The sequence below is a fragment of the Alexandromys fortis genome, unplaced genomic scaffold, assembly GCF_014885135.2.
Source record: "Alexandromys fortis isolate MF-2015 unplaced genomic scaffold, M_Fortis_MF-2015_v1.1 scaffold_61, whole genome shotgun sequence".
Classification (NCBI taxonomy): Eukaryota; Metazoa; Chordata; class Mammalia; order Rodentia; family Cricetidae; genus Alexandromys; species Alexandromys fortis.
In genome coordinates, this window is record NW_026067962.1 from 9,527,434 (window position 1) to 9,539,981 (window position 12,548).

The 12,548-nt window shown below is 38.6% G+C and overlaps 1 protein-coding gene across 1 annotated transcript in view; it reads right to left on the bottom strand.

Annotated features, from left to right (window-relative positions):
- Positions 1 to 1,274: 1,274 nt before the first annotated feature.
- Positions 1,275 to 12,548, bottom strand: part of Tmem232 (transmembrane protein 232) — a 264,584-nt gene continuing 253,310 nt past the window's right edge. Inside the window, exon 14 of the mRNA XM_050153493.1 lies at positions 1,275 to 1,776. Coding sequence (XP_050009450.1) covers positions 1,540 to 1,776 — 237 coding nt within the window. The 3' untranslated portion in view covers positions 1,275 to 1,539. The remainder of the gene's footprint in view (positions 1,777 to 12,548) is intronic.

Genomic DNA, 12,548 nt, shown 5'->3' on the forward strand with positions numbered 1-12,548 from the left:
TCTTGGAAATGGAGAGCCGACTCATAAGTTAAGAGCACTTACTGCTCTTAGAAGGAACCTGACTTCAGTTCCCAGGATGTATGTGGTGGCTCACACCTGCTTTATAACTGTAGTTCCAGGGATCCAGCATGGTATCTGGTCTCCAAGAACACCTGCATGAATATGGTACCCATGAGCTTGTTCAGGCCCACACATACACACACTCACTCACACACACATAAAAGCTTTAAAATCAATTCTTTATATTGAATGCTCTCTGTTAAAATTATTGACAACCTTGTTTTTCTAATTAGATTTTGTCTGTGGCAATCTTTACCTAATTATGTCAACCTTAAAGGTAAATGGATTAAAGTACAAGGGCCTGATTAACTTGTCTACTATTTCAGAACAACCACAAATCCAAGCTAGAATATGGATCCAGATCTATGAGCATAAAGTTGCTAATATATTTCAGAAGGAATCAGAGACAGAGAAGGACACCTATAAGAAATATGTGTTCTCATATTTAAAAATATAATTTAAGAAGAGAGGTATAAACATCATAAAAATCTCCCTCTCCTCTGATAGTTCACTGTATCATTATCTACCTATAAATAGATCCTTTTTCTGCTTCCTTCCAAATTATGACTATGATAGCAAAAAGGTTATAAAAAACAAAGCTATGAATGTGTAAGGATAAAATGTGATAGCATGTTGGAAATATTGAGAAAATTATGGCACTGTGAGGGTAATTGAATAAGAAGGATCAAGACTAACTATTACAGAGAAAGATAAACAAAAGTCTCCAAGGGGATCAGAACAGACCTCAGACGCCAGAAAGATTAAGAAGAGGAGGGACCAGTTCCTTTCTACAAAAGAAAACTCTTAAGCACCAAAGGAACCTCATCTTTCTACACTTGCCCATAGACTGAGTCTCAGATGAAGTGAATACTATTTATAAAATAGTTCCCGATTGGATGAGCGCTTCCAGTATTTGGTACCAAGCTTTCCTGGCTCCTGCACACCCATTCTCATAAACTCATGTAGCAAGCTCAAACCACTGTCACTCATGGGTCTCTTTGGCCGTCCATTAAATATCAAGCTGCTCTTGGGAAAGCGCCCTTTCCAGGCTGGCTTCTGCACAGTGATTTATAAGATTCTAGTCATTAGTGTGGTGCATCGGCCTTCAAAAATTGATGATAAAATACAGACCCTAGAAGTATTGTAATTTCTTTATTGAAATAAAAGCGATCAAAGGGGTTCAAGCCCATGTTCACTCGTGCTTTCGAGAACAATTCTCATCCCCCTTACGCCTTCACTCATCAATCTTCAGTTCAATGCTGAACTGTACCAATGCTGAGAGCGCCAGGAAGGGCTACACCAGAGCAAGGGGAAACAGGGACAGCTGGTGAAGCTACCTCACCTAAGTATGACCAAGAGTTGACTGTTAACGTGAGACTACACCATGACTACTAAGACTACTAACTGCTACCAAGATAACAATGCCTTTTTAAAGAACGGCCTCGTGTTAATACCAAGAAGGCTTTCCAACCTCTTGGCTCACTGAGCTCCGTTGGTTGTTGTCGTTTCCGGCTCACAGAACCCACTTTCCTTTCCCGGGTCATCTTTTTTATCTAATGAAGTGATTTCATAGGGTTTCGCCTGCTTGTTCAGTTTCTTCTCTCTTTGCTTCATAATTTCTTGAAAGCGAATTTCCTCCTTTTTCGCCTCGTCTTTCTTTTTCAGGGCCTCACACGCTGCTTCTTCTCGCTTCCGAATCTCCATTTCTTTTTGCCACTGTGATGGAAGTAATAATTGATATACATATTATTTCCCATGAAGAAGCACACATCAACAGAGCTTTTCAAACGCACATTGTTACCCGCCACTCTCCTTTCCCTGCTGTGCAGAAGCATTCCTCAGGTTTCTCACACTCTAACATAGGAAAACTGCGCAAACATCTACATGTCCCACAGAAAATTTTGCTGTCTTGTTCCATACTGATATTTCCATGACAGCATCGATTATAAAATGAAAAATCTAGCTGAAGCGAAACAAACAACCAAAGGATAGAAGAAATATATTAAAGGGTGCGATCTTATATTATTCCTAATAAGGTTTAAAGTGGAATTAATAGTCAGGCAACCTCTCCACCGTTAACGACCATGGTGAGAATTAGGAAGGTGTGACCAGTGTTGGAACTAATGAGCGAGAAGAAATGCCTCAAGGAATGCACCTCTTCTCACACAGCTGGTGGGGGAAATGGTTAAAAGGAGTAGTAAGCCCTCTTCAGACTGAGTCAACACTTCAGAGTGGAGTCACTCCTGGCATGATGCGCTAGACATGCCTAAGAATCCTGCCTCCATTGTTTTTTGTATCCCCCTCAGCTCGGCTCACAGCCTGCCATTCAGACTTACCAACAGTAACAGTCTTGCAGAATGTTGAAATACTCGTCTGAGTAAACATTAAATCTAAAGCATAACAAGCTACATGTTTATAGTATATGACCTGTTTAAATTTTAATGATACAGGAAATACATTACTATTGTGGTTCTTGAGATGTTCGCTGCACATCATTATTACATATTCAGTTTCTCATAAAATAATTTTTTGGATGAAATACTCAGAAACCGGTGGCAAAAAGATCTATAATATTCAGGCACAGCCCGAAATTCATTTAGTTTCTAAATCGGTGATATTCAATGGCAACAGATACTTCTTCTCATATATAAAGTCTTATACTTTATAGTTAGCCTTTTAAAATTTTTTTATTGTTTGCCTCTCTCATAAAATTATCCCATGAATTTCAGTCATTGTTGCATGCACCCGTTCCCATCTCATTCCTTTCCCTCTCCAGCTGGAACCCTTTCTTATCAGCAAGTCCTCCCCTACCAGATTTTCATGTTTACGTTTTGTAGTTTAATCAAGTTCATACCCAAATGTAGATCAGAGCTTATTTACTCGAGCAATTTACTAGCGGTTATCCCACTAAAGAAAATGACCCTAGCCTCAATAACTGCCTATGGCCAATAGTCTCTCAAGGACATGTGAGGACTTATATATAAGGAAATGTGCAAGTGCCCAATCTTGTGTAAGCCTTGTGCAGGTAACCATGACAACACGAGTTCAATGGCGATGAAGTAACCAGAAGACATATTTTGCTGTGTATCTCCTGATCCTCTAGTACATACACATGTGTGTGTGTGTGTAGTTTTTATATTATTTTTAAGGAAAAGAGAAGTACATCACTTACCCCCTCCATTTCATCCCTCCAGCCCTTCCTAGCCATCCTCTGCTTTAAGAAGCATTATACAGCAGATTTCCATATCAGTTTTTTTTTTGTATATCTGTCCTCCTCTTCCCTGTGATTCCCCTCTCCTTGCTATGACTTTTTTATTCCCAGTATCACCCCTTTCTACTTTCATTTCCAACATGTTCTACTATGCCCCCTGCCCTAAGGTAGGCCTCCTCCTACCTTCCTTCAAATGACCCCTATCTTTCTGGGCCTTATGGACACTAAAATTTAAGCACACCCTCTAAAACTCCATGCTAAAATCTGCACGTAAGAGTATAGTGGTATATTATTTGTATTTTAATAAGTAAATCTTGCCAGAAGACCAGAGACAAAGCTAAATCAACTAGAGATCAGGTAATGGTGACACACACCTTTAATTCCAGGACTTGGGAGACAGAGGCAAATGGATCTTTGTGAATTCAAGACCACCCTGGGCTACAAAAGATCAATGCAGAAACAAATCCAGGTGCTGGTGGCTCACACCTTTAATCAATCCTAGCTCTAGAGGGAATATAAAGTTGGAAGAGAGAGAGGCTTAGGCTGTTTTAGTTTGTAGTCACCCAGCCTTGGTAGAGGTAGGACTTCTCTAGTGGCTTGGCTGTTTTGTTTCTCTGACCTTCAGGTTGAACTCCAGTTTCTGTCTCTGGGATTTTACTATTCACGCTACATAAGGGAAGGCATGAGGTATTTGTCTTTATGGCCTGTATTACCTTATTGGGTATGACATTTTCTAGATCTACTAATTTTCCGGAGAATTTCATAATCCTATTCTTCTTCTGAACCAGAGTCTACTGTTCATCCATGCCAACATGGAAGTGCAGGAATGTCCATTGTGGAGGATGGAGTCCTTAAAGTGTGTGTCTAAGAGAGAGTGTTAGAGCTGAGCTGTAGAGCAGCACGGCTTTGAGCTTTCTGAGGAACATAAACATTGATTAGCATAGGGGCTGCACCAGTTTCCACACCCACCAACAGTGATGAGAGCATCTCATTTTCATTCACACTCACCAGCATTCATGGTTACTAATTTTATTAATAACAGCCACTCTGACTGACGCACACTAAAATATCAAACTACTTGGAATTTCCAATTTTCTAGAGGCTATGGATGGTGAACATTTTTAAAAAGTATTTATTAGTCATTTGTGTTTTTTTTCTTTGGAGAACTCTATCTTCAGTTCCTTAGACTAATTATAAACAAATTATCTGTCTTGATATTTAGATTTTAAGCTCTTTCTCTATTCTAGAGTCTAACTTTCTGTCATGTGTGCAGCTGGCATAGGATCCTTCGCAGTGTCAATCCTTCCTAATGTCATGAATTTCCACTTGTTGGCTGTGAGCCTTACTTCATGGGTGGAGAACTATTTGAATGACCTGCCTATATATTCAAATATAGGACAAATATTTCTCAAATAATTCTGCAAAATAGAAAGTGAAGGAATACTTCCAAACTCCTTTTACAGAATTAGTACCATCCTAATTTTAAAACCAGACAAAGACATACCAAGAAAAGAAAACTACAGACCAATCTCTGTGATGAACACAGACCCCAAAATTCTGAGTAAAATACCTGCGAACTAAATTCAAGAACATAAAAAAAAATTGTTTATCTTGGTCAAATTGAATTTACTCCAGACATGCTGGGATGTTTCAGCATATGAAAATCAATCAATTTAATTAATTACACAGGTCTTTAAGACCAGCATACATTATTTCTAATTATTTCAGATTTTCAAATATAACACTGAGGTCTTTGATCCTTTTGGAAATGATTGGTCCAAATACTATATTAAACAAACATGAAAAAATGAGCACCCTCTCCTTCTCCCTGGTATTAATAGGAGACTTCAAGTTTTTCTCCATTTAAGCATGATATTGGTTATAGGTGTGCCAAATGAAGCCTTTTCTTAGTAGACATGTGACTCCGCCCAGCCATAGTCTCTCCAGAGCTTTTATTTTGAAGAGATTTTGTTAAAGACAATTTCTGTATCTATTAAATGATTGTACGATTTCTGTTTTTGATACTGATTTGTAGACTTATTACACTGTGACCACATGGAATATAAGGAATCACTTCTACTTTCCTGTATTTTTTGAGATTTGTTTTGTGTCCTAACATGTGACCTGTTTTAGATAATGTTCTATGCATGTGCTACTGAGGAGAATGTGTATTATGTAGAGTTTTAGTATAATGTTCTGTAGATGCCTGTTAGGTTCTTTTGATATATAGTATCATTTAATTCCAGAGTTCCTCTGCTTTATAGTGTTGAGAGCAGAACATTAAAGTCCCTGACTATTACTATGTTGTGATTAATATCTATTATGTCTACCTGATCTATGGTGTCATTTAATTCCAGTGTTTGTCTGTTGACCTTCCTAATGGAGAGATGGGGGGAGTGAAGCCACTGACTGCTCATTTTGTGATTAATATGTGAGTGTAGATCTAGTTGCATTGTTTTATAAAATTAATTGAGCCTGCCTTTAGTGTGTATATATCTAGAACTGTAATTCCTCTTGATTGATTTCTCCACAGTCATCAGTGACTATCTCTTCCGACTAAACTCAAGTTGAAGTCTATTTTCTTAAATATTAGAATAGTGATATCTGTTAACTTCTTGGTTTTTTTGTTGCTTGGAAGATCTTTGCTCATCTTTTCACTCTGACGGCAGTGTCCATCTTTGATGACAATGCATACTTCATGGAAGCAGCAAAAGAAAGGAACCTGTTTCTAATTCAATCAGCTAGTCTATGTCATTTGATAGGAGAATTAATACTGTTCTGAGTTTTCAATAATACATGTGCATTGATCTTGTCATTTTGCTGTCTTTGTAGTTTTTCTTATTTTATTTTTTAAAATAAAAATGAGGCATTATTAAAGCATTCAGTGGGTTTTCTCTCAAAATCAGATTACAGAAGTATCTACACTTTTAGCACTAGGTAAAGGCTTGACAACTTCAACGCATTTCTTGGGGAATCTCTGGCATTGAATTTCTAAAGTGGAATGAGGCACAAACCCAACACAATGGTAAATATTTAAATGCTTTGTCTGTAATATGAATTTTCTCACATACAACAAGTTTGGAAGAAGGGTTTCAGTACATTATGTGACAGACGTTTCCTGAGAAGAGGTATCAGGTACATCTATCTGCTCACACTGAAAAGGGAATTGACAGCAAACCAAAGTATGGATGCCTATAAAGTCCAACTTGCACTGTTGGCAGTTACTTACAGGAACATGGGTAAGGTGTTATACACGGGTACAAAAGGGACTCGAAGACAGCTGCATCACAAGAGCCTACCCCGAATGGAACTCAGGTCAAGAATGCCTAAACCTGGCACATTGTACTCATGCAGGCATCACAGGAGGCTGGAGAGTGTCCTTTCCTGATGACTGTTGGTTTCAGCCTTGTGCAGGCAGCATTACCGGCTGGAGTGTCTTCTAGGAAGGTAGCCTGGTTGCTTCTTCCTGGCTGCAGGTCTTGTCTGAGAGAGGCTTTCTATATCCTCTTCTGTCAGTTTTACTCTCCCACAGGGGATCTGCTCAGGTCCAGGGGCCTCCTGGAGCTATGGTTAGATGCTTATTTACTGTCTTAATTTACTACCATCACAAGGGAATGGTTCAGTCTCCTGGAAACTGCCATGTAATAGCACATCCTTCAGGCTTCCCCATTTTGTCTTCAAAATGATTTTTTTTAAGTTTGAAAAGTAAAACGTCTTAAGGAAAGATTTTTTTCTCATATTGTCACATATTCAGATTGTTTTCAATATAAACTCTTGATGTTTTCTAAGATTCAAAGATTTCTGTACGTCTTGCAGAAGTTTCTCATGTTCATGATGAATGCAGTGTGTAGCCTACAGAGGTCTCTCTGGACAGAGCTCTGGATAAAGCATACGCCTCGTCACTCATTATGGAAACTTGTCTCTCCAATGTGTTTTCCTGATGTTTTCTAAGACTGCGCGCTGGGTAAAAGATTTGTCACATTCACTACAAGTGTAAGGTTTTATGCCTGCATGGATTGTCTGTTGTGCACTGTTTTGAGGACATTTTAAAGCGTTTGTCACAATCACAACACTTGTAAAGTTTTCCTCCTGAGTCCACTAATATGCATTAAGATCTGAGGACCTGGCAAAGCATTTTCTACACTGGCTACATTTGTAAGCTCTGTCTACGGGGTGGACTCTGTAGTGGTCCTCAACGAGAAGCAACAGAGAAAAGCATTTGTCGCGTTCTTTACATCTGTGCGGTTTCTCTCCTGTGTGACCTCTGACCCGCTGGTAAATGATATGTCACATTCACTGCATTTGCAAGGTCCCCCTCCAGGATGGGTTCTCTAATGCTTTTAAAGGTCCAACCCTTAATGAAAGGACTTAGCACATTCTTTGTTTTCCGACCGTCTCGATTCTCTAATGTGATTGAAGACTCGAGTAATTGGTAAAGGATTCATCACATCCCTGCCATTTGTAAGATTTTTCTCCCGTATGGATTCTGAAGTGGATCTGAAAGTATGACAATGTGTTATAGAAGTTGCCACGTTCCCCACGCTATGAATTATCTGATGTTTGCATGTAACGTCAAAATTCTTATCATTTCCTTTACATTTATTTCCCGGGTGGATTCTCAGACTTTGACTAATGCTGGAACACAAATGTTTTACACAGTCTTTACATTTGCAAAGTTCTCCTCTGGTGTGCCCACTTTTACATCCGTTTCGGTTCGTTGATTCAACACAGGCATCACTGTGGTTACGAAATGCACAGCTGCTGTGCTTTCCTGGAATCACTCCTTTTATCAGGTGTAAGTGGGAAGGATCCAGGAATCATTTTGCTAAGCTCATTACATTTATGACTTCTCTTAGGTAGCCATGGGCTGATGGACAATATGTTTTGAGTCTTAATCCAAGAGTTTCTTATGTTTATCACACATTTCGTACGATGGTTCTCTGGGAGTCATTCTCGGGGAGAAGCCGCCATTCCTCCCAGTTGCTCTTCTCTGGGATTTTGCCTCAGGAACGGTGACTGAACCTCTGTAATATAAACGTGAGGGCAGAGATCTCATGAGCAGCAACAGAGAAACTGATCACACCTCAGTCCTGTTCCTGGTGCCTGTTCCCAGCCGCACAGTTCCTCTCACCTGGGACATCCCAGAGCCACTGGGGGACAGGTCTGCCACTGTGGTTTCCTGCCTAAATCCCAGTGCCACCACCACGTGGCTCCTGGTGGCACCTCAGAGAATGGTCTTTTTCTGTTTCCTTACTGCTCTTTAATTCAATGATTGCCTTGGTATTTTTTTTTTTTTTGGTAACTCCTTGGGTATGTTTAGCTTTCTCTTTAATATTCAACATTCCTTCTATTATTCCTTGTAGAGCTTCCATGGTGACCATAAATTCCTGTAGTCTGTTCTTACCATGGAAAGATTTTGTTTCTCCTTCAAGTATGATGGTTTTACCTTGTACATTTGGTTGGGTTGACAGCTGTAAACTTATATACTTGGAAATACATCTTCCAATCCATTCTTACTGCCAAGGCCCCCAGTGAATAGCCAACAGTTATTCGGATGGACCTTCCTTTCCACGTGACTTGGTATTTCTTTCTCGCAGCTTTCAATACATATTTGTTCTGCATAGTTAGTGCTATAAGGATGATACGACATGGGGATTTTCTCTTTTTTGATTCTATAGATTCGGCATTCTGTGAGCCTCTTGTTTCTGGATGGGCATCTTTTAGATTTCAGGAACTTTCCTCCAAGATTTTGTCCAAAAAAATTTCTATTCTTTTGGCATGAATTTATTCTCATTTTATGATTATAATACATAATTTATTTTTTTTATTTTCGAGACAGGGTTTCTCCGTAGCTTTTGGCTCCTATCCTGGAACTAGCTCTTGTAGACAGGCTGGCCTCGAACTCACAGAGATCCGCCTGCCTCTGCCTCTGCCTCTGAGTGCTGGGATTAAAGGCGTGCGCCACCACCGCCTGGCTCTTTTTTTTTTTTTTTGAGGTTTTTTCTTTTAAAAAAAAATAGTTAATAGTTTGATTCCTTGTGGGCTTTTCAGACATCCTTACTATTATTCACCAACCTCTTTTATATCCCTCCCCTTCCCTAAAGAGCCCCCCTTTTCCCATTTCCTCATGTGAAATCTTATTTCTTTTAAGATGGTAAATCTTATTAACTTGTAAAATTTGCAAGTAAAATAAGATTTTTTTAAAAAAAATTACTCAAATAGCATATATATAAATATTTCAAATGTATGAAAACAGTTCATAGGTTGTATTTATATCATTATTGTCCAGAGAATAGATTTTCTCCTTTTCCAACTCTTCAAACTTGGTGTGGTCACAGTCCTTTTCACTGGCCTCCCCACCATAAATTCAACGCCAGTTTGTCTTAGCGAACTATGATTGTTGCAATTTGGATGACATAGTGTATTGTTTGGACTCTTAATTGCCATTATTATTTTCATTGTGCTACCTTGAAGCTGGTGGGAAATGGAAACACCAGGAAGTAGTTAATTCAACCTCTACACTAAACAATGCAGGTGTCATGCTATGGGCTACTGCAATGTACAAAGTAACAATTTGTTTTGAGTAACAAACTAACTCCCCTATTCCTTGCATGTTATAGCCACTCAACAAAAAAAGTTGACTTGAGAGGAGAATGGTGCCTGGAAGCTACAAGCATATGTTTTTGTTTCTTCTCAACATTACAGGCCTTACACTCTGACAATTCTGCTTAATGGCTATAATCTAAGCACTGAAATCAGCTGCGATGAGGTGAGGAGGAAGGTGGAGCAAGAGCTCTGGAACCCCCATTTTGTGCTCACACTCAGAGATGTACTCTCTTTAAAACTTAGGGCAAGCAATTGAACCGCAATCCATAATCCATTGTTCCTGTTGGTGAGCGTTGAACAGGCTGCTGTGGTGATTGAGTTAACTGATGTCAGAGGGGATTTCAGGGTGTGAAGTAGAAGGACAAATCACTATTGTCGTATTCATCTCAAAGGAAATGGCATAAGCAAGAAAGCTTTAATAACATAATACCCCAAAGCACATCCATAACCTTTCCCAGATTAAAACGACAAACTATTAGCAGTTTTATTAGGCAATATATCAAACAATTTGGATTTAATTTTTCCATTTGTTTTCAGAGAGGATTATTTCATACTTATTCTGCTATAACACAAGCAAACCCACAGGTCTGGGAAAAGCAAAGGATGATGGCTCATAGAAGCTATCTCATAGACTCTTTTCTGTCTATCAGACATTTATCCATCTTGTTATTGTCCATCTTGTTGCCTAAAGGGTTCCAAATCCACTTGAATATATACACCTATGTGTGTATATATTATATAACAAGGTGGTGTGTATATACATATATGTATATTATCTGTGTATATTATTGACAAGTTGTTATCTAATGTAATGTATCTCAGAGAGTTTTTTTCTGAAGTGATTAGGGAAATATTAAGATTAATATGTTGAAATTTGTGAATAATTAAGTCCTGAGAAGACTGATATGTAATATATTGATTAGTCAACAAAATCTTTCCTTGTCTATGGCAGAACAGTAGTATACCTCTGAATTTGTGATGCAAATAATATCAATCGATCTCTAAAACCCAATACTTATCATTATTATTAGAGTCGCTTAAATACTGTGTGATAATTAACCATTCAATGTGGTCAGTAATTGAAATAATGCCTTCTAATTATTTTAAGAAATCACCAATTTAGTAGAATGCAACATAATCTATAATATAACCAAAATCTGAAAGATCATATTAAACTACTAGCAATCAAGTGTTAAAAATATAATTTAAACATAAACTATATGCCATTTGGTATTTGATGAGAAAATAGAAAATAACATCTCTCCTACTTCAGTTCTGTTGCTTTAAAATGTATAAATAAAATGATGCTCATTAGGTAAAGTACCAGCAAAATGGATTAAAATATTTTGTGAAACTTTTGTATTGCCATTGCTTGTTTAACTCTACAAAGGACAAATCAATTATAGGTCCTTCCTAACTGTTAAGAGTAAGACCATTGGAGAGAGAATAGAACAATCTTTGTTCTAGTTTTAGAACTATACCGCAGAAGTAACTAGTGCTCACTACCTAACACCAGATTTTTGTTGTGAGAAATCAGAATTAATTCTGAAAACAGGACTAGGTTAGTGTTTCACAAAGTGTCATGCCTCAGTTAAAGCATTAGGTGTGAAGTACCATTGTATAAGCACTGTGGTGCTTCATAGACAAACCTGGCAATGGAAATCATGAATCAGTTCTTAAATATCACCCACTCATGCTTCAGTATCAGAAAGACATTAGATAAGTTAATTTGCTTCTGAAGAATTATAGTTTTTATGCTAGCTTAAGAAAGACATTTCCAAGAAATATCAGGAAAGCTACACCCATGAAGTCTCATCAGCATGGCTCCCTAAACAAGATCTGAACAAGGATGACACCCCTAGACATGCTAACATAAAGGGGGGAAATATCATAGAGTTTCAACAAAAACTCTAGACAAAAGAAAGCTACAGATAATTAACAAATGCTAAGAATGGGAGAGATAGACTTCCCCAGGGAAGAGGTTCAAAATTATTTATCTGATACCAAGTTTTTACCACTGAAATCATGTACATACACTTAACATTATACAGACAGAGCAAGTTGTATTTATATAATTAGGAATATATAAAGGTGGAAGAGGAGTGGGCAAGGGCTAAGGGGAGTGGGGAGGAGAACATGAGGGATCGGGAAGGTCGAGTTGGGGAAGGACAGAAAGGGAGAACAAGGAAAGAGATACCTTGAAAGAGGCAAGCATTATGGGGTTAGTGAGAAACCTGGCACTAGGGAAATTCCCAGGAATCCACAAGGATGACCCCTGCTAAGAATCTAAGTAATAGTGGAGAGATTGTCCTAACTGACCTTCCCCTGTAATCAGATTGATAACTACTTTAACTGTCATCACAGAAACTTCATTCAGCAACTGATGGAAGCAGATGCACAGAACCACAGTTAGCACTGGGCCAAACTCCCAGAGTCCAGTCAAAGAGAGGAAGGAGTTATAATATGAGCAAAGGGGTCAAGGCCATGATGGGGATACCCACAGAAACAGCTGACCTGAACTAGGAGAAGCTCAGCTCCAGACAGACAACTGGAGAATCTGCATAGGACCAAACTAGGCCCTCTGAATGTGGGTGACAGGTATGTGGCTTGGGCAGTTTGTGGGGCCACTGGCAATAGAACCAGTATTCATCCCTAGCACATGAACTGGATT